The following is a 20609-nucleotide window of genomic DNA, read 5'->3' as shown; positions in this document are numbered from 1 at the left end:
GATTGTTTAATTACCATTTTTTTATTTAAAAAACATGAAGTGTCTAAATAGAAAATGCTGTATGATTTGAGGGCTAAGTTTGTAATTAGTCAAGATTTTACGCTTATACACTTACCTTTGGCTAAAACTATTTCCACCAACAGTACAAGCAGCTTAGAGTCTTAAATTTAGTCGTACCAAAACGACTGATATTTTTGAACCAAAGACGAACCAGAAAGGAGAAAAAGTAAACAACTACAAATGAAAGGAATAATACTTGTGTGAAGTTAAATCTAAATCCTCAAAAAAGTGCCATGTCAAAAACTAACCAATGGAACCTAAAAGAGTAAAGAGAGATTATATCATAATGGTAAAAGCAGAATAGTATTAAGAGTCAGATTACATTTTACTGGCTTTAATAAATAAATAAATAAATAAATTAGTCTCTATACGTTAGATCATGGAGAAAATCTATCTTCAAACAGTAACATGTGGTGTGACGTATGTATCTCATGTTGGCATACATAGACCAATTTTTAATAGCAAAAACGAACAGAAATTTTAATAGAATGATAACTTTCTCTTTGATCTAACTTATAAGGATTAATTTACTAATTAATTTCTAGTATAAAAATCTCCATGAAACATTTATCGTAATATTTATTATAATAACACGTTCATTAAATTCATATGTTATGAAAAAATAAGAACAAATGAACTTTATCCTTTGTTTATTAGTCTAATCCGGTTGAAGTCGCATTCGACTGAAGAGCACAACAGTTAAAATATTCCAACTGAGTTTTATATATATATAATATTCAAAAGCAAAAGCAAAAGCAAGGATTAGTTACTTAACCCAAAATGATACCATCGTTTTCAGCGTGGATGATATAACAAAAGTATACATTCTCTTATATCACTAATTTCACACTACTTTATTTCAATCTATAAATTCACTATCAAATCAGTTTACAAAGTAACGTTGTGCATCAAGACAACAAATATCATCATATAAATTCATCAAGCATAAAATTAAATTCCATGGATGGTTAACCAATTTTCAACCTGAAACTTCAGATCATTTCCGTTTTCAGATATAAATAAAACATCCATCACTTCATTTCTTAAAACCAAACCAAAAATCCGAGATGGGTAAATCAAAATTTCACATCCCAAAAGTATAAATCGTTTAGGGAGTAACTTCCCCCCCTAAATCTGAATTATTAATGAATTTTTTTGCCGAAATAAATTTCTTAATGTGTCGAGCTTTTCATCGCCATCTTTAAAACCTAAAACATAACAAAAGAAGGGAGAGATAGTACCACCCTAAATTTAAGCACCACCGGATCCGTACTTCTTTCCGAAAACAATGAGCTGCAACTTGTCGTATCCAGCGAGCACACCCGCACCGGCAATGGCACGAAGGATGTTAGCTCCAGCACCCTTGAATAGAGACTTGGCACCTTCGTTTTTCAAGATCTGAGAGAAGGCATCGAGCGAGCTCTTGTATTTGACAGCTTCACCAGAAGTCATCATCATTCTTCTACGAACAGTGTCAATTGGGTAAGATGCAAGGCCAGCACCATTTGTGATGAGCCAACCAAGAGCAAAGCTAGCGAAGAAACTATCCTGTAATTATCAAAGGGTAACACAGAGCAAGATGTCATTACAACAAAAACAATATAGCTTAAGTAACAAGACAACATATATAGCTGTATCAGATAACATCCTGCATACTAACCTGCATGCTTCCAGTCAAAAGCACTGGCTTCAGAGAGTCGTACATTCCAAAATATAGAGCACGGTAAACAATGATTCCAACACATGAAATGTTGAAACCACGGTAAAGCCCGGCAATACCATCAGATTTTAGGGTTTTCCTGTAGACATCAACAAAACCGTTGAATTGTCTCTCTCCTCCCTTCTTTGCAGCCTTTGCATCATTTGTAAGACGAGTTCGAGCATAATCCAAGGAGTAGACAAAGAGAAGGGAAGAAGCACCAGCTGCACCACCAGATGCCAAGTTCCCAGCAAACCATTTCCAGTAACCATCTCTGTCTTTCTTGAAGTTGAAAAGCTTCTTGAAGTAATCCTTGAAGGCAAAGTTCAAGGCCTGTAGAAAAATGAACAAAGGAATAAGTATAAAACACGAGCAATAAATATAATCGAAAGAAAATGTAATATATAAAAAGTTAGAATTGCTAACCTGAGTGGGGAAATAACGAATAACATTGACAGTGTTCCCTCTCCACAAAGAACCAAATCCTTCATCCTTGATTGTTCGCTTGAAACAATCACCAATACCCTTGTAAGGTTCAGAGAGCCTTCCACTTTTGATCATTTCATCCTGGTTCTGAATCAAAAGCTTAACACGCTCAATTGGTGCAGCAGCTGTTTTTGATACAGCAGCAGAAACTCCACCCATGAGGAAATCAATAGCAAAGCTGCTAAATCCTTTCTCAGCAGGAGCCTGAACGCAAATAGCAGAAGCTGTTGATGGAACCATAGACAGGTCTCCACAAGCCCGGACAGGATGCTGCAGTGCAGCATTGGAGTAATTGCCATATGCAGCACGCCTTTGGCATAGAGCAGGACTCCTGAAAGACCCATTATAACCTTGAAAATCTTGAGAATGGCTAGAACGAAGGAGCTGGCCTGCTACCTTCTGCATGATAGATGGGTGTTGAACCTGATCCATTCTGAATTCATTGAAAGAAAGAAAATGAGCACATGAACACACAGAATAGAATGAAAAGAAATGCACATTAACTGTCAACAATGAAACAAAGCCAGATGTAAGATTATGGATACAAAAATGTTATAGCCAAGAAAAACTAAATATAGAAGACATCAAGTGGAATCACGGTTTTATTTTAACAAGAAAGAGTAAACCGTGCAACAAGGCATACTAAGGGGATATGCTGCAAGATTGGAACATCTCATCAAGAACAACATATTACTAGAAGTAAAACAAAAGGACATACAAAATTGAATCACAGATACAAGAACATAATCAACGCGGCAATTTTAAGCAGAAACCATAAAATAAATACCATATTGAACGGTAAACAATCACCTAAAATGCACTGCATGTATAAACATATCAACTTTTTTGAATTTATGCAAGTAATTTCAGTAAGGGATATTACAAATAAATACATATATATTTTGCCTCGTATTGAAGTTTGAAAAGGCAGAAACAGCAGCTGATCTAAAGGTAGTGAAAAATGATCTATTTTCTTGAGTGAAAAAGGAGACTCTCTAAAAGTGACGGAAATCAATGGATCTAAAATTTCAACAAGTGAGAGTTGGATACAAACCAAACAGATTCTCACACCACCGATTTGCAGCCAAAAGCAGTAAACACCAATAGATCTAACGAATCAAGCGTAAATTTCAAGAAAAAATAATATATACACGATAGATCAGATCGAACGTAGGCAAAAACATTTCAAAACAGATCAACAGTATCAGAAAATAATCAGATCTAATAACAAACAATGAAGAAAAACTAAAAGTGCAGCTATAATATAGATAAATAAATAAAAAAGAATGAAATAGTGATGAACTAGAACAAATTGAAGCTAAAAAGTAGAACATCAGATTCAGATCTGATATTTGCTTAAAAAGTTTAATATTGAAAATTTAGAGAAATTGTTACCTTTAGAGCGTGATTAGCTGATGCGATAGATTCTTGGAAGTCTCCGCCTATTCGCTCTGCGTTGAGTGAGAGATTTATGGAGAGGAGACGAGAGGCTTTGAACAGAGCGCAACATTGAAATTTCAAAATTCAAAATGTACACAAACAAAAAAAAACCAAACTAAAGTATAACAACTAAATGTAGAACTTTTATATAAGAAGGGACTAATATTAAAATTTAACCAAATATATAGATAGGGAGCGGGTGTTTGTTGGTTGATGGGGATAGAGTGGAAAACGGATTGGAGGGGGACCTCCTAGGGTTGGAGTGGAACCACAAAACATATACATACACTATACATTACACAACAAAGGGTCGTCTTGTGTTTGACTCAATTAATTATTGTCTTTTTGGATTTTTTATTTTTTTTGCTTTTTTTTCTTCACTCACAAGGTAATCATCATATGTGTCGGAGACACAAATTTACCTGTTTGCTTCCATTTCCCATAACTCCCCACACGTGTTCTTGAAGCATAACCCCTATTTATATTATAGTATATTAGGTTATATGTATATATAAAAGGGATTGATCTCACATATAGAAGGGTTTAATTCGTTTTTGGTGCCTCTACTTTCATCGTGTGATATTATGCCAAATTACATTAGATAGTGACTGTAATAGCCTATTTTTGCCCGGCCCATTCAAAATAAGACCAATCCAAAATTATTTACACAGCCCAAATTAAATACAATTGAACCCAATAAAACTTGGGCCAAGCTAAACCCAATTATAGGGCCCAATTGACCTAAAACAGCAGAAACCCTAGCAGCAACTAGCCTCCACACTCCCACGTTCAGCACTCCGCGCACGCCATACGCTCGTACCTGCAACAACCACGAACTGTAAAGGGTGGAAAAGAGGTTTTCGGAGGTTTTTCTTTTGGTTATTTTGGCTATTTAAAGTCAAATCGAATCTGTAAGAGGGGTTGGCAAATTTTGGTTAGAAAAATTCTGTATTGAAAAACATCAAAGAAAATACAAAAGAGAAAGAAACAAAAAAAAATATTTTTGAAGGCATCTCGTTTTGTTTTTTTTTTTAGAATCTGTGGGATTGTTGTTATTTTTCTTTTTTTATTTTCTGTTATAAAACAAAAACAAAAGGGAAAGGAAAAGGAGGGCTTACCGTTGCGAGAGTCGTCAGAGAGCGTCCTCGTTTCGTCGTCATCTAGTCGGACATGGGAGGGGACTGGAACGGCGGAGGAGAACTGCTGCGGCGCGATTTTGAATGGCAGAGGAGTTCTGTTTTAGGGGTTTGAAATGGGTTTTATTGGCTGCAAATGAAATGAGATTGTATTTATGGGTTATTTATGTTTTTAGTCCTATCATTTCAAAACCATTTTTTTGTTTTCAAATTTTTCCATGAAATATCGAATCTGTTTTATTTTAGCCCAGTGCGGTGCAGAATTTTTGGGTAATTTTCTCCTTCGGCCCTTCCTTTGTTACGCGTATTTCAAATTACTCCCTTTCTTGTTTTGATTTTCAAATTCTGTTTGTTTTCTTAACTTAATCCTTAATTTGTTATTTTTAGTTTTTTTATTATTATATTGTTTATTAGTATAATTATTACTATATTATTATTGTACGTATATATGTATATTCTAAATGTTTTAAATACCTATATGTAGTACGTATATATTTTATTATCATATCATCTTATTTTTATAGTTTATACATTTTTTATATACATTCATATTTTTTATGATATTTACATTTTCATGTTTTATAATTCATATGTTTATACATTTTTATAACGTGTACATATATGCTATTATAAAGATTTTCCATGTTTTTATATTTACTAATACATTATACTTATACATTTTTTTAAATGCATTAATATATTTTATATGTATTTTATCATTGTTTTTTTTTTATGACTTACGTCTTTTCTCTCATATCCATATACATATTTGCTAAAATTGTTTATATATCATGCTTATGTATACACATAATTTAAATTAAAATATTTGTTTCATATTGCATTAACATTTTTAACATATTTTAAAATACATTTTGATTTTGTCAAAACATTAAAATCATTTTTTATGATTCAAAGATTTTCAAAATAAAAACAATATTCAAAGTTAGGGATTTTCGAGGAAAATTGAGCCCTAACGTATTGGGCATGACATATTGCTTTCTCGAAATGAAGATTTTCTTTAAAAAATTAATGGAAAAGCGATATTTAAAATTCTGGGATTTTGAGAAATTGTACCCTAACGTATTGGGTCTCAATTTCTTCGCATGACTTGAATAATTGATTATCCTTTTCAGATTTCAAAATTTGAGTTTTTTTTAAATCTTTTAAATTTTCGACACCAAAACATTAAATAATCAATTTGGTACCGATTTTTGGGCGTTACGAGGGTGCTAATCTTTCCTCATGCATAACTGACTCCCGAACATGTTTTCTCAAATTTCGCAGGCCAAAATTGTTTTTAAGGTGAGCCGATCACACCTCAATCAAGGATCGGTGGCGACTCCAATTTTTGTTTTCAAAAAAATGGTTTCGACAGTGACAATATATACCAAACCATTGGTGTAGTGGTAAAAATGTTTGTTAATATTGGGTCCTATTCAAATCCATAAACCACTCCCTTTCTCTCTTTTTTAGGTATGACCAATGTGTCTTTTTTGTTCATTTTATGATTTATGAAGTTTAGTTCTTCTTGGATTTATGGTTGCCCCTCGTAACAATAAGGTGTTTCTTGTATCCGTTTTACAGTCCATGAAGATTAATTGTTTTGGAATTTGTGGTTATTCCTCTCAACAATAAGGTATTATTCATGTCCATTTCACAATCTATGAAGATCAATTTTTTAGAGTTCATGGTTATCCCTCCGATGACGGCAAGGGCTAGCAAGGGCCTTGCCCCCCTAAATGGCAAATTCAACTTTTGAGCCTTTATAATTTATAAAATTTTAAGTTCGTGCATGGTAAATTTACACCTTGAACCCCTAAAATGATAAAATTTTGATTTAGTCCTTTAAAAGACTATCAAGATATAAGTTATTAAAATGATGAAATTATATTTTAGCTCTCATAAAAATCTACAACTTAATTTCAATCCCCAAGACATTTTTCTAGCTTTGCCCCCGCTCCCAACAATAAAGTGTTATTTATCTCCGTTTTATGATTCATAAATACTAATTCTTTCGGAGTTCATAGTTATCCCTCTCAACAATAATATTTCTAATATTCAAAATCGAGTTCTCTTTAATAATATAATATACCTTACCGTTACGACTAAGCGTCGTAAAGAAATTACTTTTACTGCACAATACACATTTCCTTATTATATATCAGTATACAAAAACAATTAATTAATATAACACCTATCATAATAAATTATTTTTAAGAGGAGAAACGTGAATAATATTAAAATTTGTAGGCGGCAGCATGCGCCCCCAATGCATGGGATTTGCATGGTTAATTAGACTTCAAAACATTAATTAATTAAGATTTAAGACACCAACTAACACACACCTGCAGACAGACACTATTTTTATTCAAAGGAAGACAAGAAAAAGAACCTAAGCATAGGCCTCGACTAATTTGACTGCTACGTACGCAAACTACGACGCTGTCGCCATCGACTATTCGACATGGCCATAGCCATGGCCGGTAACACAGTAAAGTGCAGTACAGTAAAGTAAGCCTTGTTTTTTAAAGCATTCTTTTCCTTAAAGGCAACATTCTGTTAGAGTCTAATTCATTACTCAAATATAACAATTTGTAATAGTAATTATTATAATATATCCAATAAGAATTAGGGGTGAGTATTTGATCGAGTCGAGTCAAAAATTTTCGTGTTAGTCGAGTTGACGAATACTATTTTAACAACCAAACTCAATTTAAAATTTTTTCGATTCGAGTCGAGTTAACGAATCATATTATTTATACTCGATGTTGCGTTTACATTGACTGATTATTTAACTAGCAGACAAAATACAAAATTATTTAACAACATAATTAAGGTAGATGAGTAAACATTTATCAAAACGATGTAATTTGGCTTTTTTTATTCAGATTTTCGAATAGCTCGAATTGTGTAATTCATATTCGAGTTAAAATTTGAATTTTTTATTGGGTTTTTCGAATCGAATCAGATTTTGCTCACCCCCTAATAGGAATAATTGAAAGAATTCTTTTTTTGTACGGAAAATAATTGAAAGAAACTAATTATACAATTTATATATCTCTATATTATTATCACATGTCTTCTACTTAGACTTAATCATGAGTCGATCTGTCCAAAAAAAAAATGATATCTGTTTACAAAACAAGTTGAACATCAAGTAAGCTTTTTTTTCTCGAACCCAACTCAACCTGGATAACCAACCTATACTCTCTTTTTTCCCACAGTCCAATTAGCCCTCTCCTCTCCTCCACTTTCTCCATTCAAATCAACTAATAAAGAAAACACATTTGCCTTCTCCACTCCGCCAACACCCACCAGTCAACACCATCATCGTTCACCAGTCGCCAATCGCCACCACTGAGCACACACCCACTGTAGCTTCCCTCAATACACACTGTCTCCATCAACCACCACCATCATCGTAAAACAGGAATGCTCTTGAATCTGGTACGTGGTTTACGTATTTTGTCTTGTTTTAGGGAAGTCCTACTCGGGTTACTCAACACTGTTTTGGGGACCTTCCTATTATATTCTTCATCTGGTCTATGGTTTACGTATTTTAGCTTGAATATGGTCGATGTTTTGTTGGGTTTTCTGGGCTGGTCTTGTCTTGTAAAGAAGGGAACCATCCAATTATTCTTCATGTCACAACCCCTCAAAGATTACAGCAGCAACATCAATAGTACCATTGGAAGGTTTACAAATAATAAGGACGCAAGAATTGAGAAGCTGTTTTGGGAACATTGATACCCTACAGCATTCGCTACCATTTCTATATATTAATGTTAAATAAACAAAATAGAGAGACAAAATAAGGGATTTATGGGGAAAGATTCAGGGTTCTTAAAATAGCATTATAATTTTTCTATTAGACATTAATTATAATAGAATTGTTTAGTCTGAATTTTACTTGTATTATTAATTTTTCAACATTAATAAATATTTCCTCTTCTATTTGTAAATTTTTCCGATAATAATTTTCGACGTAGATTATATGTGCTTTGAACCAGAATTGATATGTATATAAAAGATATTGACCCTAGACAAAGGAAGTGTTTTATGAGTGAGGTTTCATTTTCACTTAATCAAAAACCAAAAATCACCAACAAACCCTAAACGTGGCCCTTCCCAAATCCATAATCAAATTCTTCAATCCAAAATATTGACAGTGATTGCCACAATTTTCTGGCAAGAAAAAAAGTGAGTGGAAAATTCTCAAACAACTCAAAAACAGCTGTCTTGTAAAATTAAAATTAATGAAATGCGGCTAATCAACAAAAGTTTCAAAGTAAGCAATGATGCCGACTACAACTGTTAAAAGGTTGGGGATATCTGTTTGATTCCGATATTTGAGAGAATTTAGGAAAAATTATTAAATTTAAAAATTAGGTTTAAGTAAAAAGTTAAATTCGTTTAAAATATGGGTCGGGATTGGGTTTTAACATTTAAGGCTTAAGTTCGGATGATTCGACTCGTTTTCAAGTTTTTAATATTTTATATTATGTTATTTTTATATATTATATAATTCAGAACATATTAAAAAATAAATTTATATTAAATATATAATATTACTCTAATGTAAACATTAAAATAATGTTAAGATGATTATATAAAAATTTTAATAAATAAAAAAGGTATAAAATTATTAAACATTAAAATAATATAATATAAATATTTGTTAAAAATTTTAAAAAAATAATATGGGCGGGTTTAAAATGGACTTGGGTTAGCCTTTTGCAAATATGAACGGGTTTGGGCAAAATTTTAGGTCAATATTTCGAGTTGGGCCAAGTTTGGACAAACATAAGTATGTTAATATCATGCTTAGGTCCGGCTTGATCCGACCCATGAGTAGGGCTGAAGCTAGTAAATTTCTGGGAGGACCGAAATTAAATTGTAATTTTTAATAGTCTATATTTTTATAATTAATTTGTAAAGAGTTAAATCAATTTTTATCATTTTTAATGGGCAAAGTGTAATTTTATCTTTACTAATTTGGAGTTTTAAAATTTCTAAAAAGCCTAAATGTATAATTTTTCATTTTATTGAGGTCGGGGCCCTGTCAGCCTTTAGCTACCGGTTCCCCTGAGCACCTCTGATGTGAACCCATTGAATTTTGATGTCTTAATGCCTAATTTCATTAGGCCCACCATTGAGTCTGCCCAAAAAAGCCATAGCGCCACAGTCACATTGCAATTTCAACTTGATTATAACCTAATTCCATTAGGCAGACTTAATATTCTCGGTTAAAATGAATCAATTTTACAAGCTCTACGAGTAGGGGTGAGTGTTTAATCGAATCAAGTGAAAAATTTTCGAGTTAATCAAATTGACGGGTCTTATTTTATCATCCTAACTCGATTTAATTTTTTTTCGAATCGAGTCAAGTAAAATGAAATTCGAGTCAAGTTAAATCAAATAGAATTGTTTGAGTTAAATTAAAAAAATTAAAAATTTCAAATTAAAATCTTCTTACAATATAACTACTTTTATATTAAAGTGCATAAATTTGAAACAATAGATTTTTTAAAACTCTTTCAAAGCAAAATAAGAGGAAAATAGTATTATATTAGTATTAGTTAGTAATCCCAGCTCAGTGAGTCCTTTCTTCTGTGATTAACTCTTGGCACCAGTCCTATATTACATTTTATTTCTATGGACCGAGAAGAAAAGGGGCTCAAGGGAAAGAAGATTGTACCATGAGAAGCAAGGTGGTCAACCTCTTTCAAATATACAACACGGATTCTGACAATGCAATGGAGTTGGGCTTTCATGCATATTCGAATAATAAATTTTGAAATTTTTATAAATATTTAAAAGAATAGTAATTTTTGTTAAAAAAGAGACCAATTTACTCATTCCGAAATTGATAGAGACTAAAGGTATATTTACACCAATCTATTATTTGAATTATTTGAAGTATTTGAGTTATTCGAATTATTTAAATTGTAAAATTTAACTTGACTCGACCTCGAGTTTACTTAAGAAAATTGAATAACTTGATTTAATTAACTCAAAATTCTGAATTTTTTTTTTCAAGTCAAATCGAATTTTACTCTAAGCCTATATACAAGTGCTACGGCTCGGACAAGGTCAATAAATACAGACATATTTCCCCCACATTGGTATCCATGCCAATGCTTGCATTTCCATTGCTCATTCGTGATCATAACAGTAAGCTTCCGCTTTCTACTTTCTAAGGCAATAAACTCATAATAAAGACGGAAATTTTGATCAGCGCCAATAGTTGAACTTCGTTTCATTCTCGACAACTATTCCGTTCAACTCGGAATTTGGATCATACCGGAGAATTACTATTGCTTTGATGATTCGGAGTGCCTGTAAACGTAGATTAAAACTTATTTCTCAACTAACAGTCTTCGGGTGTAGTATGCATCTCCACAACTGCATCACCTCCGGGCTGCATATCTAAAACCGCAGGCTGGTCCTCGAGACATCCATCCATTCTTGTCAAATGATCATTTACCTCATATGGACCGTAAACACTTTGTATGCATTCATGCTCATCGACTAGTATACATTTTCCTGAACAGAGAAAAAAACCACCATCTTATCACATACATGCATGAAAACAACTAGATGTATAACACGAATCCAACATCAAGCAACCAAGTAATGTTAGTAGATTAATTAAGCATGTGTTGATAGACTAAAGCTTCCATTTTTTATTGAAAGGACTATATCTAATTATACTTTTTTTTAGCACATAAATCCCTATGAAATGATCGGGGAAGACCCGAGTTTCTTTCTTCTTCTGAGGTTAAAATAAATCCAAAGTCAAGCCAAGTCAAACCTCTAAACAAGAGGCAAAACAAAACTCTCCTAATACTATATTCTCCATCCACCTTTTTTAAGGGAAATCGAACTCTTTACCGCTCGATCCAACAAACATTAATGACCCAAATTCATTTCAAAACTAGAAATTCACCGTTCATGAGAAGAATGAACATTGTTGAGGAGAAGTTGGGTTTGTTTTGAGAGAAACCTCAAAGGTGGAAGTATTGTGCCCAGGGCGTCTATGCTCAAGTGGTACCATTCTTGTCAATCAGTACTGATCCATCGTACCAATGGTTGATTTGTTGCTTGGAGCTCGCTAGCTGGACTTTTAAAAAAAAAAAGAAAAAACTTAACAACCTAGTGAGTTAAATAAAAACTTTTGAATAATTTAGTGACTTAAATGAAAGCTTTCAAATAGTTTAGTGATCATTTTGTAATTTTTTAAAGTTAAGTGACCAAAACGTAAACTTACCAATAGTTTAGTGACATTAAGTGTAGTTTACCCTTTTTTTTTAGTTTTTTTTATGATTAAATAAACCAAAATATTTTTTTTATTTCTTATAATAACAAAGTTTTTAGAATCAAAATGGTGGCTGAACCAGTTAGATTATCAATTCAATCGGTCCATCCAGTTTAATTAAATAAATTATTAAAAAATCATAAATACTAATATACTAAAAAATAAATAAAATCAATTCAATCGCCGGTCCAAACTTTTTTAACCTGATTCTGAGCAATTCACAAATCAAACGGTCTAACCTTTCTCTTCGGACCGACACCCCAACCAATCTAATCTGATTTTAACAACATTAATAATAAAAGTTGCGAATTCATCTCTAAATTATTAATATTATTTTCTTATTTTCATGTTAATTTTCTATTCTAATACCTACAATATCAAAATTATATTGAATCTCGACTATATTTAATGTCAAGTTTAGACAAATTCTCTCAAGATTATCATTTTCATTTACAAAATTTAAACTCGAGATTTTATTAAAAATAATTTCAATTTTTTTATCATTCGATACAATAAAATTTAATAATTATTTTTTATAGTAAAAATTGTCATTATATTTTTCTCCTCTATTTCAAAATTAAAATAAATGAATTTCAAACCATTGATAAATTTGATATAGGCTAAAACTATTAACTTTTTTTTTTGGCTTAGTAACTTTTTATCTAATTAATTTGAATATTATCATTACCATATACTTTTGTTTTTGTTTTAGTACGAGGAATAAATCTTGAAATTACACATGAAATTTGATTTAATGAGTAATGCTGTATATGATATTTTAATTTGATTTCAGTTATCATAAATAATTAACATCATTATCAATATAATATCATTTTACATTTACATATTACATACACAAATAATTATACTTATCCAATGTAAAAATAAATTGTATACATTGGAACAAAAATTAAAGTTTAATGTGTGTAATTATGGTAAAAGTATCATGAAAGTCCATGTATTAGGAGTCAATTTGCATTTTACCCTCTCTACTGAAAAAACAGACAAATAAGTCCCTACACATTAGATCAAAAAGTAAATTGATCTATATACATCAGCATGAGGTACTTGTGGCACACCACATGTCACTATTCGATTATCCCGTCAGCCACACTAGTTTTTAGCAATACGAATGATGGATTTTTTAACAAAAAGACCGATTTGCTTTTTTATCTTACATATATGAATTAATTTGCCCATTTTTAGTAGAAAAGATAAAATACAATCTGGCTCCTAGTACAGGGGCTTCCATGATACTTCTATTGTATATTTAAATAAAATTAAACTCCATGTATAATTTTAATATTTATCCCTTATTCTTTTTGCTTTTTCATATTAAACTGTTATCAAACGTATGATGTTTAATGTTTTTAGTGGCTATATTTTTTTTTAGATAAAATGAAATAAAATGGATTGTTTAATTACCATTTTTTTATTTAAAAAACATGAAGTGTCTAAATAGAAAATGCTGTATGATTTGAGGGCTAAGTTTGTAATTAGTCAAGATTTTACGCTTATACACTTACCTTTGGCTAAAACTATTTCCACCAACAGTACAAGCAGCTTAGAGTCTTAAATTTAGTCGTACCAAAACGACTGATATTTTTGAACCAAAGACAAACCAGAAAGGAGAAAAAGTAAACAACTACAAATGAAAGGAATAATACTTGTGTGAAGTTAAATCTAAATCCTCAAAAAGTGCCATGTCAAAAACTAACCAATGGAACCTAAAAGAGTAAAGAGAGATTATATCATAATGGTAAAAGCAGAATAGTATTAAGAGTCAGATTACATTTTACGGGCTTTAATTAATAAATAAATAAATAAATTAGTCTCTATACGTTAGATCATGGAGAAAATCTATCTTCAAACAGTAACATGTGGTGTGACGTATGTATCTCATGTTGGCATACATAGACCAATTTTTAATAGCAAAAACGAACAGAAATTTTAATAGAATGATAACTTTCTCTTTGATCTAACTTATAAGGATTAATTTACTAATTAATTTCTAGTATAAAAATCTCCATGAAACATTTATCGTAATATTTATTATAATAACACGTTCATTAAATTCATATGTTATGAAAAAATAAGAACAAATGAACTTTATCCTTTGTTTATTAGTCTAATCCGGTTGAAGTCGCATTCGACTGAAGAGCACAACAGTTAAAATATTCCAACTGAGTTTTATATATATATAATATTCAAAAGCAAAAGCAAAAGCAAGGATTAGTTACTTAACCCAAAATGATACCATCGTTTTCAGCGTGGATGATATAACAAAAGTATACATTCTCTTATATCACTACTTTATTCTTTTCATAATATAAAATACTAATTTCGCACTACTTTATTTCAATCTATAAATTCACTATCAAATCAGTTTACAAAGTAACGTTGTGCATCAAGACAACAAATATCATCATATAAATTCATCAAGCATAAAATTAACTTCCATGGATGGTTAACCAATTTTCAACCTGAAACTTCAGATCATTTCCGTTTTCAGATATAAATAAAACATCCATCACTTCATTTCTTAAAACCAAACCAAAAATCCGAGATGGGTAAATCAAAATTTCACATCCCAAATGTAAAAATCGTTTAGGGAGTAACTTCCCCCCCTAAATCTGAATTATTAATGAATTTTTTTGCCGAAATAAATTTCTCAATGTGTCGCCATCTTTAAAACCTAAAACATAACAAAAGAAGGGAGAGATAGTACCACCCTAAATTTAAGCACCACCGGATCCGTACTTCTTTCCGAAAACAATGAGCTGCAACTTGTCGTATCCAGCGAGCACACCCGCACCGGCAATGGCACGAAGGATGTTAGCTCCAGCACCCTTGAATAGAGACTTGGCACCTTCGTTTTTCAAGATCTGAGAGAAGGCATCGAGCGAGCTCTTGTATTTGACAGCTTCACCAGAAGTCATCATCATTCTTCTACGAACAGTGTCAATTGGGTAAGATGCAAGGCCAGCACCATTTGTGATGAGCCAACCAAGAGCAAAGCTAGCGAAGAAACTATCCTGTAATTATCAAAGGGTAACACAGAGCAAGATGTCATTACAACAAAAACAATATAGCTTAAGTAACAAGACAACATATATAGTTGTATCAGATAACATCCTACATACTAACCTGCATGCTTCCAGTCAAAAGCACTGGCTTCAGAGAGTCGTACATTCCAAAATATAGACCACGGTAAACAATGATTCCAACACATGAAATGTTGAAACCACGATAAAGCCCGGCAATACCATCAGATTTTAGGGTTTTCCTGTAGACATCAACAAGACCATTGAATTGTCTCTCTCCTCCCTTCTTTGCAGCCTTTGCATCATTTGCAAGACGAGTTCGAGCATAATCCAAGGAGTAGACAAAGAGAAGGGAAGAAGCACCAGCTGCACCACCAGAAGCCAAGTTCCCAGCAAACCATTTCCAGTAACCATCTCTGTCTTTCTTGAAGTTGAAAAGCCTCTTGAAGTAATCCTTGAAGGCAAAGTTCAAGGCCTGTAGAAAAATGAACAAAGGAATAAGTATAAAACACAAGCAATAAATATAATCGAAAGAAAATGTAATAGATAAAAAGTTAGAATTGCTAACCTGAGTAGGGAAATAACGAATAACATTGGCAGTGTTCCCTCTCCACAAAGAACCAAATCCTTCATCCTTGATTGTTCGCTTGAAACAATCACCAATACCCTTGTAAGGTTCAGAGAGCCTTCCACTTTTGATCATTTCATCTTGGTTCTGAATCAAAAGCTTAACACGCTCAATTGGTGCAGCAGCTGTTTTTGATACAGCAGCAGAAACTCCACCCATGAGGAAATCAATAGCAAAGCTGCTAAATCCTTTCTCAGCAGGAGCCTGAACGCAAATAGCAGAAGCTGTTGATGGAACCATAGACAGGTCTCCAAAAGCCCGGACAGGATGCTGCAGAGCAGCATTGGAGTAATTGCCATATGCAGCACGCCTTTGGTATAGAGCAGGACTCCTGAAAGACCCATTATAACCTTGAAAATCTTGAGAATGGCTAGAACGAAGGAGCTGGCCTGCTACCTTCTGCATGATAGATGGGTGTTGAACCTGATCCATTCTGAATTCATTGAAAGAAAGAAAATGAGCACATGAACACACAGAATAGAATGAAAAGAAATGCGCATTAACTGTCAACAATGAAACAAAGCCAGATGTAAGATTATGGATACAATAATGTTATAGCCAAGAAAAACAAAATATAGAAGACATCAAGTAGAATCACGGTTTTATTTTAACAAGAAAGAGTAAACCGTGCAACAAGGCATACTAAGGGGATATGCTGCAAGATTGGAACATATCATCAAGAACAACATATTACTAGAAGTAAAAACAAAAGGACATACAAAATTGAATCACAGATACAAGAACATAATCAACGCGGCAATTTTAAGCAGAAACCATAAAATAAATACCATATTGAACGGTAAACAATCACCTAAAATGCACTGCATGTATAAACATATCAACTTTTTTGAATTTATGCAAGTAATTTCAGTAAGGGGTATTACAAATAAATACATATATATTTTGCCTCGTCTTGAAGTTTGAAAAGGCAGAAAACAGCAGCTGATCTAAAGGTAGTGAAAAATGATCGATTTTCTTGAGTGAAAAAGGACTCTCTCTAAAAGTGACGGAAATCAATGGATCTAAAATTTCAACAAGTGAGAGTTGGATACAAACCAAACAGATTCTCACACCACCGATTTGCAACCAAAAGCAGTAAACACCAATAGATCTAACGAATCAAGCGTAAATTTCAAGAAAAAATAATATATACACGATAGATCAGATCGAACGTAGGCAAAACCATTTCAAAACATTTCACCACAGATCAACAGTATCAGAAAATAATCAGATCTAATAACAAACAATGAAGAAAAACTAAAAGTGCAGCTATAATATAGATAAATAAAAAAAGAATGAAATAGTGATGAACTAGAACAGATTGAAGCTAAAAAGTAGAACATTAGATTCAGATCTGATATTTGCTTAAAAAGTTTAATATTGAAAATTTAGAGAAATTGTTACCTTTAGAGCGTGATTAGCTGATGCGATAGATTCTTGGAAGTCTCCGCCTATTCGCTCTGCGTTGAGTGAGAGATTTATGGAGAGGAGACGAGAGGCTTTGAAAAGAGCGCAAGTCTGCTGGCCGCACTCCCTTTTTATTGGGTTTATAAAAAATACAGTGCAAGTGGGAGAGACTAGGGCAAGGAGGGCACGCTGCTTACGTCACGTGCCGATATGGACGGTAACAAAAGCAGCGTGGGATAATTTGTTTGGAATAAAGTAACATTTGGTCCCTGGATTCGGTAAAATTTATCATTTTAGTCCCTGAATTTGGTAGTTTTTCTCCATTTGGTTCCTGACTTTAAATTTCGCTGAGATATGATGATATAATATTCTGAGATTATACCACGTGATAAAAATTTTAAAAAGTAAAATGGTTATATGACATAATTTCAAATTTTTAGTTCATTATATCTTAACAAAATTCAAGTTTAGAGACTAAATTATGAAAAATTACTAAATTTCGATACTAATATGAAAAAATCGATGACCATATTAAGAAAAATTGTCAAATTAGCTAAATGTTCCTTTTATCTCTTTTTTTTTTGATAAAATCCTTTTATCTCTTTTTCGTTCGCCTTGATCAGAATTTTGTGTATTATTTTTATAATTATAATTATAATTATAATAATTTTGATTCACTGATTTTATTCCACTCAACAAAATCTTGGGAGAAAAACTATGAGAGTGAAATTATAAAACATAGTATTATTGGAGATATTTATGTAATTTTTTAAATATAAAAATATTATTATTTCTTTTTATTTGAAAAAAAATATTATATTCTTATAAAATTTATCAATAAAAATTTAATTCTTAATTTTTCAGCACTTAATTTTTCAGTTTATCAAACACGCCCTTACATAATGCCTCTAATTTAGTTTTAGTTTCAATGAATCATGATACTTAGGGTGTGTTTGATAAACCATTGAAAATTTTCAACATTTAATATTTTAAATATGTTTGATAATTATTTTAATTTTGGGTAAACTATCAAAATAGTCACTTTTGTTTCTTTCAGGTTACATTTTAGTCACTTATATTTGAAATGTTACGTTTTGGTCACTTATGTTATTGTCTTATAACATTTTAGTCACTGAGTGTTAATTGTCATTAACGGTGTAACAGTAAGCTGATGTGGCACGTTAAATCATCATTTCAAACGAAAATTTTAGGTTAAATTATACAATTGGTCCCTATATTTTTTTTCATTTTGAGAAATTTAATTTTTTTTCTTTTACGTAAAGGAGATGGAGAATGGAGAAAAATAGAGGGAAAAGCAGAAGAGAATGAAAAATGAAGAAGAAGGGAAAGTTAAAAGAATATAAAAGAAAAAAGTGCTTAAAACGAAAAAATTTTAAGGACCAATTGTATAATTTAATCTAAAATTTTTGTTTGAAATGATGATTTAACATCACGTCAGCTTACTATTACACTGTTAACGATGATTAACGGCTCAGTGAGTAAAATGTTACAACATGTTAACGTAAGTGACTTAAACGTAACATTTCAAACATAAATGACTAAAATGCAACCTAAGGGAAACAAAAGTGACTATTTTGACAGTTTACCCTTTAATTGTTTACTTCATATAAATTTTTAATTAAAAAAATGTTGAATAAGATAACTAGATACGTACATCATCTTTTAAAAATCAATATTTACTTTTATCAAACAATTTTCTAATACAAATTCAGCATTTATAAAATTCAATACCAATTTTCAACATTTAAATTTTCAATTGATCAAATACACTGAACTAAAATTTATTTTAAAAATATTTTTTATTAATATTTAATTTTTTTAATGTGTGTGATGTCATATAACATTATTTAATTTATTTAATCTTTTAAATATATAAAAACAAGTGTACAGATTTTTCATTTGAAAAACTACACGTGCAGTAATTTTTTAATCATAAAAGTGACTGTAATATGATCTATGGTATATTTGTATTCTTCGTCCCATACTACTAAAAATCTTATCATACGCATATATATAAAAATAATATATTTAGAACATAAACGTATGTTTAAAAAATATAATAAGTAATAAAATATAAAATTTAGAACTAAATAATCATAATAATACATTAATTTTTTACAATATTAAAATAAAAATATATTAAATTATGAGTAAAATGAAATTTAAACATATAAATATATCAGATTAACAATGCTAAATGCACTATAATTACAATTAATGAATATAATAATTTGTGCATATTAAAATAAAATTGTATAAAATATATCAAAATTAAGCTTCGGTTTATAGGTAAATTTAAGGTTTTATTAATTTGATTGGTGTGCGTGTAAATCTTACCATATGCAAATTTTAATTGATTTTTGTTAAAATGAATAGATTAAATTACCTTGAAATAGTATAACTTATTTTAATTACAAAAGGGTATTTACATAATTTTCTAACCGAGTTGGTGAGATCAACTTAGTAAAACACTTAATAAATAGTATAATTTTTTATCATATTTTTTAAAATTAAAATTAATATATGTTATAAAATAGGGTAAACTATAAAAAGTTACTTTTGTTTGTCTCAAATTACATATGTTTGAAATGTTACGTTTTTGTCATTTACATTAGTGTTTTGTTACGAAGTGATCACTCTGCCGTTAAGCTCCGTTACCTCCCTAACAGTAGTCCTACATGGCAGTCCAAATGAGTTTTAAATGCCAACTTGGATGTCTAACTGGGATGAGAATAGGGTTTTAATTTTTTTTATGAAATAGAATACAAAATTATGCCCTAAAACTCAATTTTCTCCTAATTAAAAAAAACCAATAGTTGGGTCATGGGATTACTGAAATGTTTTGTTTTGCTTCTTTGACTTCTTCCTAATACGACGGAATATGCCCAACCCTATTTTAAAAATTGTATAAGCTCTTGGCTAAATAATTTTTCATTAAAAATCAAAGTAGGTAGCATTTAGTGACTGGACAAAAGAATTAACCCCAAAAAAACTTAGTTTTTTATAGGGAAATCAAAGGGATGCAACTCACTGAATAATGGGTGCCAAAGAAGACTTAAGAAAAAATTGGGAGGTAGAAAGAGGAGAAGGAGAGATGGGGACACAAAAAGAGGAGAGGGAGTCTAGCTCTAACTACAAGCGACGCATGTGTTTGGCATATGAGGAAAAGGTGGTTGGGTTGGAGTTGATGGTGCCATAAGTGGTGGTTGGGTTGAAGAAGACGGTGTAGTAAGTGGTGGTTGTTAATGGCATTTTTGGATATGGATTTTCTATTTGAAGAATGAAAAAATTGGTTCTTAAAAGATTTGGGAGCTTGTTGTGCGTCGAGTCACCGTGGGTAAAGAAGTATTGGGTGCAATACTCAACCACA

General features: G+C 31.4%; 2 protein-coding genes across 3 annotated transcripts; both read right to left on the bottom strand.

Moving 5' to 3' along the window:
* Positions 1 to 1076: 1076 nt before the first annotated feature.
* On the bottom strand, positions 1077 to 4961 carry LOC107919810 (ADP,ATP carrier protein 1, mitochondrial-like). Its single transcript, XM_016849180.2, has 5 exons — positions 4804 to 4961; positions 3641 to 4505; positions 2186 to 2678; positions 1721 to 2092; positions 1077 to 1608 (listed from the first exon to the last, which is right to left on the bottom strand). The coding sequence occupies exons 3-5, from the start codon at positions 2675 to 2677 to the stop codon at positions 1312 to 1314; spliced, it is 1161 nt and encodes a 386-aa protein (XP_016704669.2). The 5' UTR covers position 2678; positions 3641 to 4505; positions 4804 to 4961; the 3' UTR covers positions 1077 to 1311.
* LOC107919809 (ADP,ATP carrier protein 1, mitochondrial) lies at positions 1077 to 17440 on the bottom strand. 2 transcript variants are annotated; one of them, XM_041099519.1, is made up of 5 exons: positions 17216 to 17335; positions 15752 to 16244; positions 15287 to 15658; positions 14835 to 15174; positions 1077 to 1268 (listed from the first exon to the last, which is right to left on the bottom strand). In XM_041099519.1, the coding sequence occupies exons 2-4, from the start codon at positions 16241 to 16243 to the stop codon at positions 14878 to 14880; spliced, it is 1161 nt and encodes a 386-aa protein (XP_040955453.1). In that variant the 5' UTR covers position 16244; positions 17216 to 17335; the 3' UTR covers positions 1077 to 1268; positions 14835 to 14877. The 2 variants fall into 2 exon arrangements, with proteins under 2 accessions (XP_040955453.1, XP_016704668.1); XM_016849179.2 differs by lacking the exon at positions 1077 to 1268 and having other exon boundaries at positions 14655 to 15174; positions 17216 to 17440.
* Between the last annotated feature and the right edge of the window lie 3169 nt (positions 17441 to 20609).

The sequence above is a fragment of the Gossypium hirsutum genome, chromosome D08, assembly GCF_007990345.1.
Source record: "Gossypium hirsutum isolate 1008001.06 chromosome D08, Gossypium_hirsutum_v2.1, whole genome shotgun sequence".
NCBI classification, from domain to species: Eukaryota; Viridiplantae; Streptophyta; class Magnoliopsida; order Malvales; family Malvaceae; genus Gossypium; species Gossypium hirsutum.
The sequence above is the reverse complement of the archived record's forward strand: the minus strand, read 5'-3'. Positions and strand labels throughout refer to the sequence as shown.

Bases quoted from the DNA above. Each gene is read 5' to 3' on its own strand.
- LOC107919809 (XM_016849179.2), bottom strand. From the start codon at position 16,243: ATGGATCAGGTTCAACACCCATCTATCATGCAGAAGGTAGCAGGCCAG. The intron at 15,659-15,751 runs GTTAGCAATTCT...ATTTTTCTACAG, and splicing joins TTCGTTATTTCCCTACTCAG to GCCTTGAACTTTGCCTTCAA. The intron at 15,175-15,286 runs GTTAGTATGTAG...TGATAATTACAG, and splicing joins TTTTGACTGGAAGCATGCAG to GATAGTTTCTTCGCTAGCTT.
- LOC107919810 (XM_016849180.2), bottom strand. From the start codon at position 2,677: ATGGATCAGGTTCAACACCCATCTATCATGCAGAAGGTAGCAGGCCAG. The intron at 2,093-2,185 runs GTTAGCAATTCT...ATTTTTCTACAG, and splicing joins TTCGTTATTTCCCCACTCAG to GCCTTGAACTTTGCCTTCAA. The intron at 1,609-1,720 runs GTTAGTATGCAG...TGATAATTACAG, and splicing joins TTTTGACTGGAAGCATGCAG to GATAGTTTCTTCGCTAGCTT.